Source organism: Oryx dammah, unplaced genomic scaffold, assembly GCF_014754425.2.
Source record: "Oryx dammah isolate SB20612 unplaced genomic scaffold, SCBI_Odam_1.1 HiC_scaffold_5, whole genome shotgun sequence".
NCBI lineage: Eukaryota > Metazoa > Chordata > Mammalia > Artiodactyla > Bovidae > Oryx > Oryx dammah.
In genome coordinates, this window is record NW_024070189.1 from 98,990,383 (window position 1) to 99,013,235 (window position 22,853).

Genomic DNA, 22,853 nt, shown 5'->3' on the forward strand with positions numbered 1-22,853 from the left:
GCGGATGTGGAGGTGGGAGTCTGAGCCGACAGCCAGGATGATAAGCAGGTTTCCAAGCACAATGATCAGGTACACGGGAGGAAAAGCCCAAATATGATGGGCTGCAGATCTGGTTCCTTTGATAATCCCAGAAAAAGAAATCCTGAAAATTGGGTATCATTGCCTGGTCCCATATGTGGTGGTAAAGACTAAAATGTTAAAATACTATGATTAATTTTTATATAAATGGACATCAGTAACATGTTGAAAATGCTGCAATTACAATTGTATGTCAAGCAAAAGTAAACATAAGAGAGAGTGGGTGGTTTTGTTATTTTCATTAGAAGTCCAGGAAGACTGAAAAACAGGGGGATATTTGTATATAAACCTTAAGGAAAAATAGTTGGCAGACAAAGAGTTATCTGGGGAAGTGTGTACCCTGCAGGGAAAAGAGTCAGTGCAACGGATCTGAGGAAGGTTCTCATTTCAGACATCCCAGGCTCAATATATTTCCAGTGTGAGCGAAGAGCACAGGGAGAGTGATGACAGATAGTGTCAGAGAGAGGACTCCTTACCATAACTGGGACTTCAGGGCACAAAGCGTCCCTTTGTCAAATTCTGTTCTTTGCTCATCATTAATTTTGCTTTCAAGGCATCCTGTGACTAGGCATGGATCTTAGTCACAGGAATTCTCCTTATCTTCATATGTTGGTTAACATTCTGGTTTCTGTCTTTTAAGGATCACTTTACTGTATGTGGGTTCAAGCAGTCAACACTTAGAACTGCGCATCAGCCACAACACACAACACAGAGCATATTTTGTCCTGTTAGGGGCACAATACACCCCGGCTATTCTCATCCCTAAAAGAAAGTGAAAGTGTAGTCACTCAGCTGTGTCCAACTCTTTATGACCCCATGGGCTGTAGCCCACCAGGCTCCTCTGTCCATGGGTTTCCCCAGGAAGAATACTGTTATACGCTGCCACTGCCTTCCCCAGAGGATCTTCCCAATCCAGGGATCAAACCCAGGTCTCCTGCATTGCAGGCAAATTCTTTACTGTCTAAGCCACCAGAAAAGCCCCTTCTCATTCCTAACCACCAAAATTAGGGGAAAAAAAAAAACCTCTAGAAATAAAGCTGTCAATCAAATTATCTTTACCCTAAAGAGTAAAGAAATAACATTCATAGTCCAGTTGGTGAGCCTGCCTGGGTCATGTGAACTTCATGCTTCATTAAAGTGTGACCATTTCTGTCTTAAGTATAAAAACCTCAGCTATTTGTAAGGCCTCTTCAGACAACCGTTTTGTCTTTTTGCATTTCTTTTTCTTGGGGATGGTTTTGATCACTGCTTCCTGTACAGTGTTATGAACCTCAGTCCATAGTTCTTTAGGCACTCTGTCTACCAGATTTAATCCCTTGAATCTTTGTCACATTCACTGCTGTATAATTGTAAGGGACTTGATTTAGGTCTTACCTGAATGGCCTGGTAGGTTTCCCTACTTCCTTCCAGTAAAGTCTGAATTTGGCAATAAGGAGTTCATGATCTAAGACACAGTCAGCTTCCATAGTTGTTTTGCTGATTGTATAGAGCTTCTCCATCTTCAGTTGCAAAGAATGTAATCAACCTGATTTCAGTATTGACCATCTGGTGACGTCCATGTGTAGAGTCATATCTTGTGTTGTTGGGAGAGGGTGTTGCTGTGACCAGTGCATTCTCTTGGCAAAACTCTGTTATCCTTTGCTCTGGTTCATTTTGTACTCCCAGGTCAAACTTAACTGTTACTCCAGGTATCTTGATTTTCTACTTTTGCATTCCAGTTCCCTATGATGAGAAGGACATGTTTTTTTGATGTTAGTTCTAGAAGGTCTTGAGGGGCTGCATAGAATCATTCAACTTCAGTTTCTTCAGCATTAGTGGTTGGGGCATAGACTTGAGTTACTCTGAGACTGAATGGTTTGCCTTGAAAATGAACAGAGGTCATTGTGTTGTTTTGAGATTGTACCCAAGTACTGCATTTCAGACTCTTTGTTGACTATAAGGGCTACTCCATTTCTTTTAAGGGATTCTTGCCCAATGTCAGTTCAGTCACTCAGTTGTGTCTGATTCTTTGCGACTGCATGGATTGCAGCATATCAAGATTCCCAGTCCATCACCAACCCCCAGAGCTTACTCAAACTCATCTCCATTGAGTTGGTGATGCCATCTCATCCTCTGTTGTCCCCTTCTCCTCTTGCCTTCAATCTTTCCCAGCATCAGGGTCTTTTCCAATAAGTCAGTTCTTCTCATCAGATGGCCAAAGTATTGGAGTTTCAGCTTCAGCATCAGTCCTTCCAATGAATATTCAGGATTGATTTCGTTTAGGATGGACTGGATGGAACTCATTGCAGTCCAAGGACTCTCAAGAGTCTTCTCTAACACCACAGTTCAAAAATATCCATTCTTCAGAGCTCAGCTTTCTGTGTAGTCCAACTCATATCCATACATGACTACTGGAAAAACCATAGCTTTGATTAGATGGACCTTTGTTGGCAAAGTAATGTCTCTGCTTTTTAATATTCTGCCTAAGATTGTCATAACTTTTCTTCCAAGGATCAAGAGTCTTTTAATTTCATGGATGCAGTCACCATCTGCAGTGATTTTGGAGCCCCCCCAAAATGAAGTTTCTTACTGTTTCCATTGTTTTCCCATCTATTTGCCACAGTAGTAGATATAATGGTCATCTGAATTAAATTCATCCATTCCCATTCATTTTAGTTCATTGATTCCTAAAATGTTGATGTTCACTCTTGCCATCTCCTGTTCAATCACTTCCAATTTACCTTGATTCATGGACCTAACAGTACAGGTTCCTATGCAATATTGCAATAGGAATAAGTGTGGACAGCTGCGACAGCGCACAAGCGTGGCCGAGAGGAGCGACCCCGTGTCCAGGATCAGGGACAGTGGCCGAGAGTATCAGACTGTGACAGCACAGGAACAGCCAAGAGGAGCTATCCTCCACCGAGGTCAGGGGCAGTGGCTGAGAGGAGCAACCCCACGTCCAAGGAGTGGTGGCTGTGCGGGCACAGGAAGGCCTAAAGAAGTTACTTCATGTTCAAGGTCAGGAGGGGCAGAAGTGAGGTAATACCCATTGTCCAAGGTAAGGAGCAGTGGCTGTGCTTTGCTGGAACAGCCATGAAGAGATACCCCACGTCCAAGGTAAGAGAAACCCAAGTAAGATGGTAGGTGTTGCAAAAGGACATCAGAGGGCAGACACACTGAAACCTTAATCACAAAAAACTAGTCAATCTAATCACACTAGGACCACAGCCTTGTTTAACTCAATGAAACTAAGCCATGCCCGTGGGGCCACCCAAGATTGGCGGGTCATGGTGGAGAGGTCCGACAGAATGTGGTCCACTGGAGAAGGGAATGGCAAACAACTTCAGTATTCTTGCCTTTAGAACACCATGAACAGTATGAAAAGGCAAAATGATAGGATACTGAAAGAGGAACTCCCCAGGTCAGTAGTTGCCCAATATGCTACTGGAGATTAATGGAGAAATAACTCCAGAAAGAATGAAGGGATGGAGCCAAACCAAAAACGATACTCAGCTGTGGATGTCACTGGTGATGGAAGCAAGGTCCGATGCTGTAAAGAGCAATACTGCATAGGAACCTGGAATGTTAGGTCATGAATCAAGGCAAATTGGAAGTGGTCAAACAGGAGATGGCAAGAGTGAACATTGACATTCTAGGAATCAGCTAACTAAAATGGACTGTAATGGGTGAATTTAACTCAGATGACCATTATATCTACTGCTGCGGGCAAGAATCCCTTAGAAGAAATGGATTAGCCATCATGGTCAACAAAAGAGTCCAAAATGCAGTACTTGGATGCAATCTCAAAAACAACAGAATGATCTCTGTTTGTTTCCAATGCAAACCATTCACTATCACAGTAATCCAAGTCTATGTCCCAATCAGTAATGTTGAAGAAGCTGAAGCTGAACCATTCTATGAAGACCTACAATACCTTTTAGAACTAACACCCCCCAAAAATGTCCTTTTCATTATAGGGGACTGGAATACAAAAGTAGGAAGTCAAGAAACACCTGGAGTAACAGGCAAATTTGGCCTTGGAATATGGAATGAAGCAGGGCAAAGGCTAATAGAGTTTTGCCAAGAGAACACACTGGTCATAGCAAAAACCCTCTTCAGACAACACATGAGATTATTCTACACATGGACATCACCAGATGGTCAACACCAAAATCAGATTGATTATATTCTTTGCAGCCAAAGATGTAGAAGCTCTATACAGTCAGCAAAAACAAGAGTGGGAGCTGACTGTGGCTCAGATCATGAGAACTTTATTGCCAAATTCAGACTTAAATTGAAGAAAGTAGGGAAAACCACTAGACCATTCAGGTATGACCTAAATCAAACCCCTTATGATTACACAGTGGAAGTGAGAAATAGATTTAAGGGACTAGATCTGACACATAGAGTGCCTGATAAACTATGGAAGGAGGTTCGTGACAATGAACAGGAGACAGGGATCAAGACCATCTCCATGGAAAAGAAATGCAAAAAAAGCAAAATGGCGGTCTGAGAAGGGCTTACAAATAGCTGTGAAAAGAGAAGAAGTGAAAAGCCAAGGAGAAAAGGAAAAATATAGGCATCTGAATGCAGAGTTCCAAAGAATAGCAAGAAGAGATAAGAAAGCCTTCCTTAGTGATCAATGCAAAGAAATAGAGGAAAACAACAGAATGGGAAAGACTAGAGATCTCTTCAAGAAAATTAGAGATACCAAGGGAATATTTCATGCAAAGATGGGCTCGATAAAGGACTGAAATTGTAAGGAACTAACAGAAGCAGAAAATATTAAGAAGAGGTGGCAAAAATACACAGAAGAACTGTACAAAAAAGATCTTCATGACCCAGATAATCACGATGGTGTGATCACTCACCTAGAGCCAGACATCCTGGAATGTGAAGTCAAGTGGACCTAAGAAAGCATCACTAAGAACAAAGCTAGTGGAGGTGATGGAATTCTTGTTGAGCTATTTCAAATCCTGAAATATGATGCTGTGAAAGTGCTGCACTCAATGTGTCAGCAAATTTGGAAAACTCCGCAGTGGCCACAGGACTGGAAAAGGTCAGTTTTCACTCCAAACCTAAAGAAAGGCAATGCCAAAGAATGCTCAAACTACTGCACATTTGCACTCATCTCACATGCTAGTAAAGTAATGCTCAAAATTCTCCAAGCCAGGCTTCAGAAATACGTGAACCATGAAATTCCAGATGTTCAAGCTGGTTTTAGAAAAGGCAGAGGAAACAGAGATCAAATTGCCAACATCTGCTGGATCATCAAAAAAAGCAAGAGAGTTCCAGAAAAAACATCTATTTCTGTTTATTGATTATGCCAAAACCTTTGACTGTGTGGATCACAATAAACTGTGGAAAATTCTGAAAGAGATGGGAATACCAGACCACTTGACCTGCCTCTTGGGAAACCTATAAGCAGGTCAGGAAGCAACAGTTAGAACTGGACATGGAACAACAGACCAGTTCCAAATAGGAAAAGGAATATGTCAAGGCTGTATATTGTCACCCTGCTTATTTAACTTCTATGCAGAGTACATCATGAGAAACGCTGGGCTGGAAGAAGCACAAGCTTGAATCAAGATTGCCGGGAGAAATATCAATAACCTCAGATATGCAGATGACACCACCCTTATGGCAGAAAGTGAAGAGAAACTATAAAACCTCTTGATGAAAGTGAAAGTGAAGAGTGAAAAAGTTGGCTTAAAGCTCAACATTCCAAAAACTAAGATCATGGCATCTGGTCCCATCACTTCATAGGAAATAGACGGGGAAACAGTGGAAACAGTGTCAGACTTTATTTTGGGGGGGCTCCAAAATCACTGCAGATGGTAATTGCAGCAATGATATTAAAAGACGCTTACTCCTTAGAAGGAAAGTTATGACCAACCTAGATAGCATATTCAAAAGCAGAGACATTGCTTTGCCAATAATGGTCCCTCTACTCAAGGCTATGGTTTTTCCTGTGGTCACGTATGGATGTAAGAGTTGGACTGTGAAGAAGGCTGAGCACCGAAGAATTGATGCTTTTGAACTATGGTGTTGGACAAGACTCTTGAGAGTCCCTTGGACTGCAAGGAAATCCAACCAGTGCATTCTAAAAGATATCAGTCTTGAGTGTTTTTTGGAAGGATTGATGCTAAAGCTGAAACTCTAGTACTTTGGCCACCTCATGTGAAGAGTTGACTCATTGGAAAAGACTCTGATGCTGGGAGGGATTGGGGGCAGGAGGATAAGGGGACGACAGAGGATGAGATGGCTGGATGGCATCACCGGCTCAATGGACGTGAGTTTGAGTGAACTCTGGGGGTTGATGATGGACAAGGAGGCCTGGTGTGCTGTGACTCATGGGGTCGCAAAGAGTTGGACACAATCAAGCAACTGAACTGAACTGATGCAATATTGTTCTTTACAGCATCAGACTTTACTTTCACCACCAAACACATATGCAACTGGGTGCTGCTTCCACTTTGGCTCAGCTTCTTCATTCCTTCTGGAGCTATTTCTCCCTTCTTCTCCAGTAGCATATTGGGCACCTACCAACCTTGGGAGTTTATCTTTCAGTATCATATCTTTTTGCCTTTTCATAGAGAAGCAAAAGGCACATAAAAATGGACATACACACCCATTTGAATACAAGTTCAACAAGGAGAGATAAGAAAGTCTTCCTAAATGAACAGTGCAAAGAAACAGAGGAAAACAACAGAATGTGAAGACTAGAGATCTGTTCAAAAAAAATTAGAGATTACAAGGGAACATTTCATGCAAAGATGGGTACAAAAAAGGAAAGAAATGCTATGGACCTAACAAAAACCAGAAGATATTAAGAAGAGGTGGCAAGAATATACAAAAAGACTATACAAAAAAAGATCTTAATGATCTGGATAACCACAGTGGTGTTACCACTAACCTAGAGCCAGACATCTTGGAGTGTGAAGTCAAGTGAACCTTAAGAAGCATCACTGTGAACAAAGGTAACGGAGGTGATGGGATTCCAGCTGAGCTATTTCAAATCCTAAAACATTATGCTGCAACAGTGCTGCACTCAATATGCCAGCAAAATTTGAAAACTCAGCAGTGGCCACAAGACTGGAAAAGGTCAGTTTTCATTTCAGTACCAAAGAAAGGCAATGCCAAAGAATGTTCAAACTGCCACACATTTGTACTCATGTGTACATGCCAGCACAATAATGCTCAAAATCCTCCAAGGTAGGCTTTAACAGTGCATGAACTGAAAACTTCCAGATGCACAAGCTGGATTTAGAAAAAGTAGAGGAACTAGACATCAAATTGCCAACATTCGTTGGATCATAGAGAAAGCAAGAGAGTTCCAGAAAAACATCTACTTCTGCTCTATTGACTACACTAAAGCCTTTGAGTGTGTGAATGACAACAAACTGTGGAAAATTCTTAAAAATATGGGAATACCAGACCACTTTACTAGCCTCCTGAGAAACCTGTATGCATGTCAAGATGCAACAGAACCGGACATGGAACAACAGATTGGTTCCAAATTGGGGAAGGAGTACATAAAGGCTGTATATTGTCACCCTGCTTGTTTAACTTATATGCGATAGAGAAGCCATAATTGTAAGCAGCACAGAAATTTTTTAGCCAAAAAAAGAATAACACAGGGAGCTCAACTTGATGCTGTGTGACAACCTAGAGGAGTAGTATGGTGTGGGAGGGAGGCTCAAGATGGATACTCCAGTATTCTTGCCTGGAAAATCCCATGGACAGAGAAGCCCGGCAGGCTACAGTCCATGGGATTGCAAAAGAGGCAAACACGATTTAGCGACTAAACAACAACAGCAACAACACGTGGTAGATTTTAGGGACACAGGCTGAATAATTGTATGACACCAAAAGACCAGTTACAAAACTCAGTGGCATGAATAAAGTCGATATTATCAGGAAGAACAGTTAAACTGATGATACAGAAAAATCACAGATCCACAATAAAAACACTGGTTTCAGACTTTACTCTGCAGTTGAATTCTATAAGTTACTTTAGCTGTCAAAGGCAGTTTTTCCTCATGAGTAGAGAATTTTTTTTAAATACTTGAGAAGATGAATGTTGCTTAAGACAAAGGCCTTAAGAAATCCAATTTTTCCTACCAAATAAATGGACGTTTCCAAATATTTCTCACCCATGTTTGGGAAAAATTTAGGGAAAGTAGAAAAATAGAAAAAAATGGAAAATTGTCCATGCATCAGCTATTAAGAAAGCTTAATTGAGTTACTTAAATTATATGCTGAATTTAAATCAAAGATTGCAAAAACCAGGCAATACATTAAAAAAAGTGCTCTTTCCACAATCTGATCCAGAATCACAATTTCTGACTCTAATGCTTTGAGCATTGCAATTACCAGCACTTCCTTAGCCCCAGGACAAATGGCCCTTTCATAGCTGCCACTCCAAAGAATCTTCTCAGAGCCCTCTTTATGTCTTTATTTCTCAGACTGTAGATGAAAGGGTTCAGCATGGGTGTGACCACAATGTATATCACTGAGGCTATTGCACTTGAGTATCGGCTGTGGGTAGCAGTAGAGCTAAGATACAATCCTAAACCCGTACAATAAAATAAGGAGGCAACAGAGAGGTGAGATGCACAGGTGGAAAATGCTTTGTACTTCCCCTCAGCTGATGAGATTCTACATATGGAGGAAACTATCCTAGAGTATGAGTAACATATACCAGCCAAGGGGACAGCACCAAAGAGCCCAACTGCAAAATACATCACAGCGTTATTAAGAATGGTGTCAGAACAGGCAAGTCGGAGTACTTCTTTCAAGTCACAGAAAAAGTGGGGGATTTCCAAGACTGTACAGAAATATAGTCTCAGTACCAGTAAGCTTTGCACCAAGGAATTCAGGGCACTCATCATCCAAGACAGGAGCACCATCAGTCCACAGAGAATAGGGCTCATGATGACCGCATAGTGCAGGGGGTCACAGATGGCTATGAAGCGGTCATAGGACATGACAGTTAGAATTAAGTTCTCCAGCTCTACAAATAGTATGTAAAACTGCATCTGGGTGATGCAGCCTTCATAGGAAATGGCTTTGCTCTGTGTCTGTATGTTCACCAGCATCTTTGGGATGGTGGTGGAGATGAAACAGATGTCTACAAAGGACAGATTGGAGAGGAAGAAGTACATGGGGGTGTGGAGGTGGGAGTCTGAGATGGTGGCAAGAATGATGAGCAGATTCCCAAACATAGTGATCAGGAACATGGAGAGGAAAAGTCCAAATATGAGAGGCTGCAGTTCTAGCTCCTCTGATAATCCCAGAAGAATAAATTGTGCCATTCCTGTATCATTTCCTTGTACCACGTGGTGGTGATCACTACTAGGGAAGAAAAATATAGCATGATTAATTTCTACATGTGTGCACATTAACACAATAAGATTCTATGAATTACAATATTAAATCATCTTTAAGTAATCTACTGTGTCATCTGTGATTAGAAATTCCTGTCTAACACTCAACCTTTTCCCCAAGAGGTCATGATTATACAGTTTCAAAGCAAATGTCTTTCATATATTCTAGAAATAAATTCATGTTGAGTATTAACAATCCTCTATGGGAAATGTGTGAGATGCTGAGAACAAAACTTCCAAAAATGCAATGATGAAGAAAGAATATGAGTTAGCAAATGAAAAATATGTATATATGTCATCTCATGTGGTGACAGATGATATGGGGAAAAAAGGCAGGTATAAATTACCATGCATGGATATGTTATATTTTAATGAGAGTTCAGGAAGATATGCAAAAAAAAAAAAAAACAGAGACATTTGAACAGAGACCCGAAACAAGACAAAGCAGAGACATCAGTTTACCTGGGGGACCAGTGTGCCCTATTGGGAAAAGAGCCTGCAAAGTACCTGAGGGTAGGGCTTGTTTCAAATATTCAAGACTTAAAAAGCAGCAAAAGTGTCAAGGGGAACAAACAAGAGTGAGTGTGAGTAGAAATAGTATCAGAGAATGCTAAGGAACAAGGTTTTCCTGCTACAGCTGAACCTTCAAGACACAAGAAGTCCTTCATCCACATGTTGTTACTTTCATAGTTTTACGTTTGTTTTGATTCCTGTGAATTAAAATGAATTGACTCCTTTATTTGCATCTTCTGGTTGACATTATTGTGTTTGTGTTTTAAGGGTAACATTTTGGAGTGGATAATCGAAGAATCACTTTCCAGAGAACTGCTCATTCCCCACAACACACACACACACACAATACACACTTATATACACCATGTCTTACTGGGGTTGTTACTCTCTGGCTCGTCTGACTTTTGGCTACAATAATTATGAAAGCAGTGATGAAAGAAAGTCATCAACACTATGTTATTTTTGCCCAAGAAAATGTAGAAATAGTACCCAAGTTCTAGATGGTAAGCTTCCCATGGACTGTATTCCATTTAAATGTGACTTCTTTGTCCCCTGTATTGGGTGTCCCCTGTGGTTCAGCAGTAAATAATCAACCTGAAGCCCAGGAGATGCAAGAGACACAGGTTTAATCCCTGGGTTGAGAAGATCCCCCTGAGGAGAGCATGGCAACCCACTCCAGTATTTTTGCCTGGAGAATCCCGTGGACTGAGGAGCCTGGTGGGCTACAGTCCATGGACTTGCAAAGCATTGGACATGACTGAAGCAACTGAGCAAGCATGCATGCATTAAAAAGAAAAGGTAGTTCAAAAAACTGAGAGAATGAAAAGTCCTGTGGATGAAAATAAGGTCTACCTGTGGGTCACATTCCTTGGTGATTGCCTTGTCCTAGGATACAGGCCTTGGAGTATGTATACCTCATTATGCAGACATTTCATCGTCTATGACAAGTCTGACGGCATCAGGGATTTACACCATGGCCTCCTCTACAAACCTGTATTGAATACTTTCATTTTCAAAGCAAAATCTAATAAACTCAGCTGGTCCCTAAGAGACCATGGAAAAGAGAAAGATTCCTTGATTCTGGTAGCTTTCCAATGACAGTTATATTGCCTTGATGCTCAAAATACCTCATAAAATATTCTAGAGCAATTTATCAAAGCAGGAAGGAGTAATCATTTTAGGACAACAGGAGCATTCCAGTAGAAAGTAAGCAAAGGGAATAAGGCTTCCTTGGTGGCTCAAATGGTAAAGAATCTGCCTGAAATGCAGGAGACCTAGGTTTGATCCTTGGATCATGAAGGTTCCCTGGAGTAGGAAGTGGCAACCCACTCCAGTATTCTTACTTGGAGAAAGCCATGGTTAGAGGAACCTGGCGGTCTGCAGTCTATAGGATCACAAAGAGTTGGACACAACTTAGCAACTAACACTTCCAAGGGAATAAACCCACAACTGAACAGAAAATAGACAATACGCAATTATAGATGAGGATTGTAAAAGATAAATGCTTTAGGCTGGTGCACTGGAATGACCCAGAAGGATGGGATGGGGAAGGAGGTGGGAGGAGGGTTCAGGATGGGGAACACATGTACACCCATGGCAGATTCATGTCAATCTATGGCAAAACCAATACAATATTGTAAAGAAAATAAATAAATAAAACTGAAAAACTTTTTAAAATTTTAAAAAAGATAAATGGTAACAGGCTTTTGTAAATGATCTTGAATACAAAGCTTTTGATTCAGAAAACTGACTTTTGAAACTCAGTGTTATCACATATTAGTCGTTTGAATGTAGTGGATCTACAGACCCATTCTAAACATTAATGACCTAATTCAAATAGTAGGATAGTGGTATCTATCCTCCTAAGTTGGAAGGCAAATTTAGTCAATATATGTAAAAGTTTAGCATAGTTCCTTTCTCATACTAAATTAGCAGGTATCACAGAGATGTGAATTTGTTTTTTCTTTCTACCTTCCAAATGCCTCCCTTGCTTCCCTACCTCTTGGTATTTAAGAATTCCAAAGTAAGACACCTTTTCATACCCCTATTTTCATTCTAAGTACAATATTTTCCTGTGAATATCTAACATGAGGAAAGGTACTGTGAAATGTTTGTCTCAAGAACACTGTTGCAAGGCAGTATATACTTCCATAGATGTGGGTCGTTCTAATAAAAATGGAAGGTATTCAAATACTTCCCAAATTTAAAAGTCTTTTTGCAAATGTGGATATTTCATTTCACATGCCTCCAAACCCACTTTTCTTACTCTCCTTAAATGTATAACTCCTCTAATATGCTCTGATTTTACTGGAACCACTTTATGCTCCTCATTGCTTCCTCATTCTCATCCAGTTGGATTTCCATTCCCATCACTTAATTGTCAACACTGATTCTTGTGCTGCTGAGTTCATCAGACACTTCTTCAAAAATTTTAACATATAAAATAAATGAATTATAAGTTAATTAGTCAACCTGATGAACAACAATGGCTAAAATCTCGGCCCTGCTGTGGGCCGATTAGGCTCTCAAGTGACTTCAGAAAAAAGTTTTCCGCTTGTATTCTCGCTCAAACTTCCTTGAAGTACCTATAGAACTCTCACACTCACCTGGATGGGGATGACAGGAGGAAAGTCCCTGTGTGGATATCCATGTTTCTCCTTGGATGGTTGATGATGAAGGCTGAAGCTCTGTTCTTAGGCAGGTCAGAAGGAAAGAGGGAAGCATTGGTCCTTATTCGGATGTAGAACTCCAAAACCAATAACCATGCCCTGTGCCGCTCAATGTTATACAGATTGAGGAATGCAACCAAAGAGGTTTTACAGCTCTCCATATCTGTTCATTAGGCACTGTTTCCATCGTTACTCCCACATCTGAGCACAACACTTCCCTGTGGGACACTGGTCTAGATAGGAAAATTTTCCTGATAAGTCTCTTTTCCCAGAAGGCTAATTTGAAGTCAGATGAATCTAGTTTTTATTACCTTCTTCCCATGAACTTGCCTGCCTTCCAGAGGTCTAACCTCCTTGCACTTTATCCTTGTGTATACTAAGTCGCTTCAGTTGTGTCCAATTCTTTGCAATCTTACGGACAGTAACTTGCCAGGGGCCTCTGTCCATGGTATTCTCCAGGCAAGAATACTGAAATGGGTTGCTATGCCCTCCTCCAAGGGATCATCCCAACTCACAGATCAAACGCACATCTCATGTCTCCTGCATTGGAAAGTGGGTTCTTTTCCACTAGCACAACCAGGAAAGCCCATATCAACTATACTTCAATTGAAAAAATAACTTAAAGAAGCAAAAAATGGTATTGACTTAATGATGTGACATAGATTATTAATAAAATTGGCAAAAGAGTAGACATGCACTTCAGTTGATCACTCAGTTGTGTCTGACTCTTTGCAACCCCATGGACTGCAGCAATCCAGGCTTCCCTGTCCATCACCAGCTTCTGGAGCTTGCTCAAACTCAAGTCCATCAAGCCAGTGATGCCATCCAACCATCTCATACTCTGTCGTCCCCTTCTCCTCCTGCCTTCAATCTTTCCCAGCATCAGGGTCTTTTCTAAGGAGTCAGTTCTTTGCATCAGGTGGCCGTAGTATTGGAGCTTCAGCATCAGCCCTTCCAATGAATATCCAAGACTGATTTTCTTTAGGATGGACTGGTTTTATCTCTTTGCAGTCCAAAGGACTCTCAAGAGTCTACACCAACACCACAGTTCAAAAGCATCAATTCTTCAGTGCTCAGCCTTCTTTATAGACCCACCCTCACATCCATACATGACTACTGTAAAAACTATAGCTTTGATTAGATGGACCTTTGTTGGCAAAGTAATGTCTCTGCTTTTTAATATGTTGTATAGGTTGGTCATAGCTTTTCTTCCAAGGAGCAAGCGTCTTTTTATTTCATGGCTGCAGTCACCATCTGCAGTGATTTTGGAGCCCCCAAAAATAAAGTCTTTCACTGTTCCAACTGTTTCTCCATTTATTTGCCATGAAGTGACGGGACCAGATGCCATGATCTTAGTTTTTTGAATGTTGAGTTTTAAACCAGTTTTTTCACTCTCCTCTTTCACCTTCATCAAGAAGCTGTTTAGTTCCTCTTCACTTTCTGCCATAAGGGTGGAGTTCTGCATATCTGAGATTATTGATATTTCTCTCAGCAATCTTGATTCCAGCTTGTGCTTCATCCAGCCTGGCATTTTGCATAATGTACCCTGAATATAAGTTAAATAAGCAGGGTGACAATACACAGCCTTGACATACTTCTTTCCCAATTTGGAACCACTCTGTTCTTCCATATCCATTTCTAACTGTTGCTTCTTGACCTGCATACAGATTTCTCAGGAGACAAGTCAGGTGGTCTGTGGTCTGGTATTCCCATCTCTTGAAGAATTTTACACTGTTTGTTGTGATTGACACAGTCAAAGGCTTTGGGGTAATCAATAAAGCAGAAGTAGATGTTTTCTGGAACTCTCTTGCTTTTTCTATGATCCAATGGATGATGGCAATTTGATCTCTTTTTCCTCTGCTTTTTCAAAATCCATCTTGAACTTCTGGGAGTTCACAGTTTATATACTATAGAAGCCTGGCTTCAAGAATTTTTATTATTACTTTCCTGGAGTGTGAGATGAGTGAAAATTCTTTGGCATTGCCCTTTTTCGGGATTGGAAAACTGACCTTTTCCAGTCCTATGGCCACCAATGACTTTTAACTGAATGTAATACTCAATGTTCCTAGAAACAGTGGCACATAGTAGATGTCAATTATTTGTTGAATTAATCAAGAATCAGGTACAGTAGAGATGTACATTGGGCTTTCCAGCTGGCTCAGTCAGTAAAGAATCCACCTGCAATATAGGAGACCCAGATTCAATCCCTGGGTCAGGAAGATCCCTTGGAGATGGAATGGCTACCCACTCCAGTATTCTTGTTTGGAGAATTCCATGGACAGAAGAGCCTGATGGATTACAGTCCCTGGAATCCTGAAAAGTAAGGGACGACTAAGCAACTAATGCTTTCACTTTTCAGTGATTTCAAGATAACTGAATGCAACAATATTGAATAAAAATCTACAATTAACTTATATAAGGACATAAAATATTAACAATTTAATGATACCAACATGAGCTACTATTTCAACTTAAATTCCCAGACTTAGAAATAAAATAACTTAAAGGATTTTAAAATGTGAGAATAAAGGAGTACTCAAGTTACAATTTGTTCTCATGTTAATATATTTGGATTCAAATAAACATATGAAAGATGAAGGTGATATTTTTCAAATGGCAAAGAAGAATGCTTTCCAGGTGCTCTCCAAAAATGATACAACTTTTAGAAATATGTTTAATCAAGAAAGGCTGATAGAGCAATGATGAGTAACAGATTTCCATGTATATAAATGTATAAAAGGTTATTTATTCATACTATGCAAGGGAACATTCACTCTTGTTTTTGTTTATAACAAGGATTTGCAAGTGACAAGTATTAAAGTGACAGTTCAATTATTGCTGTAAAACAAACAAAAAAAAAGCCAAAAAGTAGAAAAGCAATGGAAAGAACACCATATGATTGAGTGATATGGAACTAAAGAGCTTCTTGATGAAAGTGAAAGAGGAGAGTGAAAAAGCTGGCTTAAAACTCAACATTCAAAAAATGGCATCCAGTCTCATCACTTCATTGCAAATAGATGAGGAAACAATGGAAACAATGACAAAATTTATTTTCTTGGACTCCAAAATCACTTCAGATGGTGACTGCAGCCATGAAAATGAAAGACGCTTGCCCCTTGAAAGAAAAGCTATGACCAACCTAGACAGCATGTTAAAAAAGCAGAGACAGTACTTTGTTGACAATGGTCCACATAGTCAAAGCTATGGTTTTTCCAGGAGTCAGGTATGGATATGAGAGTTGAATTATAAAGAAGGCTGAGCACTGAAGAATCGATGCTTTTGAACTGTGGTGTCAGAGTAGACTCTTGAGAGTCCCTTGGACTGCAAGGATATCAAATCAGTCAATCCTAAAGGAAATCAATCCTGAATATTCATTGGAAGGACTGATGTTGACGATGAAACTCCAATACTTTGGCCAGCTGATGCAAGGAACTGAGTCCTTAGAAAAGACCCTGATGCTCAGAAAGATTGAAGACAGGAAGAGAAGGGGATGACAGAAGATGAGGTGGTTGGATGGCATCACCAACTCAACGGACATGAGTTTGAGCAAGCTCCTGGAGCTGATGATCAACAGGGAAGCCTGGGTTGCTGCAGTCCATGGGGTCACAAAGAGTTGGACACGACTGAGTGACTTAGCTGAACTGAGTAATAAAAAGAACAACATAAGACTGAGTATATGCTATCAAACATTCTAATATATCTACATACGTAAAATAATTAAATTGCATGCAATAATTTTGTGAATAAATGAAAGATCAAATTTTTGTTGAAAAGTATGATCAAACATAGGAATCCAACTAATACAACCAGAGCATACAAAACAAAAGACTCTCACAGACAATATTTTTTATCAAGAAAGTAAATGGCTAAAAAATGGAAATATATATGCAGCATCATTAGTAATAAAATAATTGCAAGTATAATTAATAAATAAAGCTCTTTAGTGTGCCCATTTTCACATAAAATATTTTATGCAAATATCCAGAGATAGAAAAGATACTGAGATATATAAGTTCCAAGTAATGCTGCAGTAGGCATCAGTTCAGTTCAATTCAGTCACTCAGTCTTGTCTGACTCTTTGCGATCCCATGAATCACAGCACACCAAGCTTCCCTGTACATCACTAACTCCCGGAGTTCACTCAGACTCTCGTTCATCGAGTCAGTGATGCCATCCAGCCATCTCATCCTCTGTTGTCCCCTTCTTCTCCTGCCCCCAATCCCTCCCAGCATCAATGTCTTTCCCAATGAGTCAACTCTTCGCATGAGGTGGCCAAAGTACTGGAGCTTCAGCTTCAGCATCATTCCTTCCAAAGAAATCCCAGGCCTGATCTCCTTCAGAATGGACTGGTTGGATCTCCTTGCAGTCCAAGGGACTCTCAAGAGTCTTCTCCAACACCACAGTTCAAAAGCATCAATTCTTCAGTGCTCAGCCTTCTTCACAGTCCAACTCTCACATCCATACATGACTACTGGAAAAACCATGGCCTTGACTAGACAGACCTTAGTCGGCAAAGTAATATCTCTGCTTTTGAATATGCTATCTAGGTTGGTCATAACTTTTCTTCCAAGGATTAAGTGTTTTTTAATTTCATAGCTGCAATCACCATCTGTAGTGATTTTGGAGCCCAAAAATATAGTCTGACACTGTTTCACTGTTTCTCCATCTATTTCCCATGGAATGATGGGACCAGATGCCATGATCTTCGTTTTCTAAATGTTCAGATTTAAGCCAACGTTTTCACTCTCCTCTTTTACTTTCATCAAGACGCTTTTTAGTTCCTCTTCACTTTCTGCCATAAGGGTGGTGTCATCTGCATATCTGAGGTTATTGATATTTCTCCCAGCAATCTTGATTCCAGCTTGTGTTTCTTCCAGTCCAGTGTTTCTCATGATGTACTCTGAATATAAGTTAAATAAGTAGGCTGACAATATACAGCCTTGACGTACTCCTTTTCCTATTTGGAACTAGTCTGTTGTTCCATGTCCAGTTCTAAATGTTGCTTCCTGACCTGCATACAGATTTCTCAAGAGGCAGGTTAGGTCGTCTGGTATTCCCGTCTCTTTCAGAATTTCCCACAGTTTATTGTGATCCACACAGTCAAAAGCTTTGGCATAATCAATAAAGCAGAAATAGATGTTTTTCTGGAACTCTCTTGCTTTTTCCATGATCCAGCGTATGTTGGCAATTTGATCTTCTTCAGCGATCAATGCAAAGAAATAGAGGAAAAGAACAGAGTGGGAAAGACTAGAGATCTCTTCAAGAAAATTAGAGATACCAAGGGAACATTTCAGGCAAAGATGGGCTCGATAAAGGACAGAAATGGTATGGACCTAACAGAAGCAGAAGATATTAAGAAGAGATGGCGAGAATATACAGAAGAACTGTACACAAAGGATCTTCATGACCCGGATAATCACAATGGTGTGATCACTCATCTAGAGCCAGACATCTTGGAATGTGAAGTCAAGTGGGCCTTAGAAAGCATCACTACAAACAAAGATAGTGGAGGTGATGGACTTCCAGTTGAGCTATTTCAAATCCTGAAAGATGATGCTGTGAAAGTGCTGCACTCAATATGCCAGCAAATTTGGAAAACTCAGCAGTAGCCACAGGACTGGGAAAGGTCAGTTTTCATTTCAATACCAAAGAAAGGCAGTGTGAAAGATTGCTCAAACTACCACACAATTGCACTCATCTCACATGCTAGCAAAGTAATGCTCAAAATTCTCCAAGCCAGGCTTCAGCAATACATGAACCGTGAACTTCCTGATGTTCAAACTGGTTTTAGAAAAGGCAATAGGCATGTATTTGCATAAATCCCTTGGTCAGGATTTATTTTTGCAATCCTTATTGTAAAATTCAGACTTAAATAGAAGAATGTAGGGAAAACTACTAAACCATTCAGGTACAACCTGAATCAAATCCCTTAAGATTACACAGTGGAAGTGATAAATAGATTCAAGGCATTAGATCTGATAGACAGAGTGCCTGAAGAACTATGGATGGAGTTTCATAACACTGTTCACCAGGTGGTGATCAAGACCATCCCCAAAAGACTGTTTGATGCATGATGCTGGATGCTTGGGGCCGGTGCACTGAGATGACCCAGAGGGATGGTAGGGGGAGGGAAGAGGGAGGGGGGTTCAGGATGGAGAACATGTGTATACCTGTGGCAGATTCATGTTGATGTATGGCAAAACCAATACAATATTGTAAAGTAATTAACTTCCAATTAAAATAAATAAATTTTTTTAAAAACTATCCCTAAGAAAAGGAAATGTAAGAAGGCAAAATGATTGTCTGAAGATGCCTTACAAATAGCTGAAAAATGAAGAGACGCAAAAGGCAAAAGAGAAAAGGAAAAATATATCCATCTGAATGCACATTTCCAAAAAATAGCAAGGAGAGATAAGAAAGCCTTCCTCAATGATCAATGCAAAGAAATAGAGGACAACAATAGAATGGGAAAGACTAGTGATCTCTTCAAGAAAAGTAGAGATACTGAGGGAATATTTCAGGCAAAGATGGGCTCAATAAAGGACAGAAATGGTATGGACCTAACAGAAGCAGAAGATATTAAGATGGGGTGGCAAGAATACATAGAAAAGTTATACAAAACAGATCTTAATGACCCAGATGACCACAATGGTTGATCACTTACCTAGAGTGAAGTCAAATGGGCCTTAGGAAGCATCACTATGAACAAAACTAGTGGAGGTGATGGAATTCTAGCTGAGCTATTTCAAATCCTAAAAGATGATGCTGTGAAAGTGCATCACTCCATATGTCAGGAAATTTGGCCATAGTGGCCACAGGACTGGTAAAGATCAGTTTTCATTCCAATCCCAAAGAAGGGCAATGCCAAAATATGTTCAAACTACCGCACAATTTCACTCATTCCACAAATGAGCAAGATCATGCTAAAAATCTTCCAAGATCGGCTTCAACAGTACATGAACTGAGAACTTACAGATGGACAAGCTGGTTTTAGAAAAGGCAGAGGAACCAGAAATCAGATTGCCAACATCCATTGGATCATAGAAAAAACAAGAGAATTCCAGAAAAACATCTACATCTGCCTCATTGACTACACTAAAGCCGTTGACTGTGTGGATCACAACAAACTGTGGAAAATTCTTCAAGAGATGGGAATTCCAGACCGCCTTACCTGCCTCCTGAGAAATCTGTATGAGGGTCAAGAAGCAACAGTTAGAACTGGACTAGTTCCAAATTGGGAAAGGAATCCATCAAAGGCTGTATATTGTCACCCTGCTTATTTAACTTATATTCAGAGTACATCATGTGAAATGCTGAGCTGGATGAATCACAAGCTGGACTCAAGACTGCCAGAAGAAATATCAATAGTCTCAGAAAGGCATATGACACCATTCTTATGCTAGAAAGTGAAGAGGAACTAAAGAGCCTCTTGATGAAGGTGAAAGAGGAGAGAGAAAAAGCTGGCTAAAACTCAGCATTCAGAAAACTAAGATCATGGCATTCAGTCTCATAACTTCATGGCAAATAAATGGAGAAACAATGGAAACAGTGACAGACTTTATTTTCTTCAGGGAATAAGGGCTATGACAAACATAAACAGTGTATTAACAAGCAGAGACATTACTTTGCTGACAAAGGTCCACACAGTCAAAGCTATGGTTTTTCTGGTAGAGAGTTGGACCATAAAGAAGGCTGAGTGCAGAAGAATAGATGCTTTTGAACTGTGGTGTTGAAGAAGACTCTTGTGAATCCCTTGTACTGCAAGGATATCAAACCAGTCAATCCTAAAGGAAATCAATCCTGAATATTCATTGGAAGGACTGACTGATAATGAAGCTGAAGCTTCATTACTTTGGTCACCTGATGTGAAGCCTGAGTCATTAGAAAAGACCCTGATGCTGGGAAAGATCGAAGACAGGAGGAGGAGGGAACAACAGAAGATGAGATGGCTGGATGGCATCACTGACTCAATGGACATGAGTTTGAGCAAGCTCTAGGAGATGGTGAAGGACAGGGAAGCCTGGCTTGCTGCAGTCCACGGGGTCTCAAAGAGCCAGACACAACTGTGGGATTGAACAACTTGGTCAAGATCTTTCTAATTAATATGAAAACCAAGCACTTGGCTTAGCTAGTGAACAAGAGTAACAACATACCATAACCTACCTTAGAACATTATAGTGATTGCAAAAATTTTTATTTATGATGTAGTCATAAATAAATGTAGTCCTCATACTATATTTATGATGTAGTCCTCTTATGCACTTCATTCCCCATTTTGTTAATGATACTCAGAAGTGTTTAATGTTATGCTCAATAAAAGTGAAAATGAAATCGTTCAGTCATGCCTTGATCTTTGGGACCCCATGGACTGTAGCCTACCAGGCTCCTCTGTCCATGGGATTTTCCAGGCAAGAGTACTGGAGTGGGTTGCCATTTCCTTCTCCAGGGGATCTTCCCAATCCAGGGATCGAATCCAGGTCTCTGGCATTGTAGGCAGACACTTTACCATCTGAGCCACCAGGGAAGTGCTCAATATTTTAAACTAAATAAGAGATGGAGTCTTGATTGGAATCTCTCAGGAGGCTCCCAATTTTCAAACACTGGAGCAGTGATTCTCAACCAAGAGTGATTTTGCAATTAAAGATATTTGGCAATAATTGAAGGGGTCCTACTGAGCTCTTCTGACGTACAGGACATCATCCAATGCAAGTAATCATACTTCCCAAGTATCAACACTGAGAAGGTGATGAAACCTATTCTAGACTAGCACTTCTCTAAATCCACTGCTTCTACAAATTACCAAGGACTGTATTTCAAATGTAAATTTTTTTTATTTTTTTTAACTTTACAATACTGTATTGGTTTTGCCATACATTGACATGAATCTGCCACGGGTGTACATGAGTTCCCAATCCTGAACCCCCCTCCCACCTCTCTCCCCATATCATCTCTCTGGGTCATCCCAGTGCACCAGCCCCAAGCATCCTGTATCCTGTATTGAACCTAGACTGGCGGTTCATTTCTTACATGATAGAATACATGTTTCAATGCCATTCTCCCAAATCATCCCATCCTCTCCCTCTTCCTCAGAGTCCAAAAGTCTGTTCTATACATCTGTGTCTCTTTAACTGTCTCACATACAGGGTTATCATTACCATCTTTCTAAATTCCATATATATGTGTTAGTTTACTGTATTGGTGTTTTTCTTTCTGGCTTACTTCACTCTGTATAATCAGCTCCAGTTTCATCCACCTTATTAGAATGGATTCAAATATATTCTATTTAATGGCTGAGTAATACTCCATTGTGTATATGTACCACAGCTTTCTTATCCATTCATCTGCTGATGGACATCTAGGTTACTTCCATGTCCTGGCTATTATAAACAGTGCTTCAGTGAACATTGGGGTACACGTGTCTCTTTCAGTTCTGGTATCCTCGGTGTGTATGCCCAGCAGTGGGATTGCTGGATCATAAGGCAGTTCAATTTCCAGTTTTTTAAGGAATTGCCACACTGTTCTCCATAGTGGCTGTACTAGTCTGCATTCCCACCAACAGTGTAAGAGGGTTCCCTTTTCTCCACACCCTCTCTAGCATTTATTGCTTGTAGACTTTGGATTGCAGCCATTATGACTGGTGTGCAATGGTATCTCATGTAAATTATTATTCAGTAGGTCAGATCAGGGACCCAGGGCCCTGCGTTTCTAACAATATTCTAAGTGTTATTTGATCGTATAGGTCCTGGCCTGTGGATGACAATTTGACTAGCAATAAAGTGGTTCTGTGTTAGATTCAGGTGTAAGTAGTTTTAAGCCTTCACCCAGAATCCTCCAATCTTTCTTAATTTTGAAAGAAAAGATTTTTGATCACCTGTTAGGTAGTGATAAATTTTGTGTTTGCTTTTTTATAAAAGTATTAAGTGACATCAAATAATTTCTATTAGAATAATATTTCACAGTAATCACAATAAGATCCTCCAAAAGATGTCTACAGGAAAATCTCAAGAACTTTGGAATAGCCTAGTTTACATAACTAGTTTAATTACAATAAGCAGAGAAAATAAGGTTGCTGATCATTGATCTTGATATAAGAATATTAACACAGATATCCAGGTCAGACTTATACAATTATGATGATTTTTCTAACCATGCAAGAGAGGGGAAGAATTGGAATTAGAAAGAGAGTTAAAATGCCATACACCTGGATTTGAATATGGAGGAG

At 40.1% G+C, this 22,853-nt stretch overlaps 1 protein-coding gene across 1 annotated transcript; it reads right to left on the reverse strand.

Annotated features, from left to right (window-relative positions):
* Positions 1–8,432: 8,432 nt before the first annotated feature.
* Positions 8,433–12,792, reverse strand: LOC120864632 (olfactory receptor 7A17-like). Its single transcript, XM_040241660.1, has 2 exons — positions 12,569–12,792; positions 8,433–9,417 (listed from the first exon to the last, which is right to left on the reverse strand). Exons 1-2 carry the CDS (start codon positions 12,790–12,792, stop codon positions 8,433–8,435), a joined length of 1,209 nt encoding a protein of 402 aa, XP_040097594.1.
* Between the last annotated feature and the right edge of the window lie 10,061 nt (positions 12,793–22,853).

Bases quoted from the DNA above. Each gene is read 5' to 3' on its own strand.
- LOC120864632 (XM_040241660.1), bottom strand. From the start codon at position 12,792: ATGGAGAGCTGTAAAACCTCTTTGGTTGCATTCCTCAATCTGTATAAC. The intron at 9,418-12,568 runs GTGAGTGTGAGA...TTTCTTCCCTAG, and splicing joins CTCCTGTCATCCCCATCCAG to TAGTGATCACCACCACGTGG.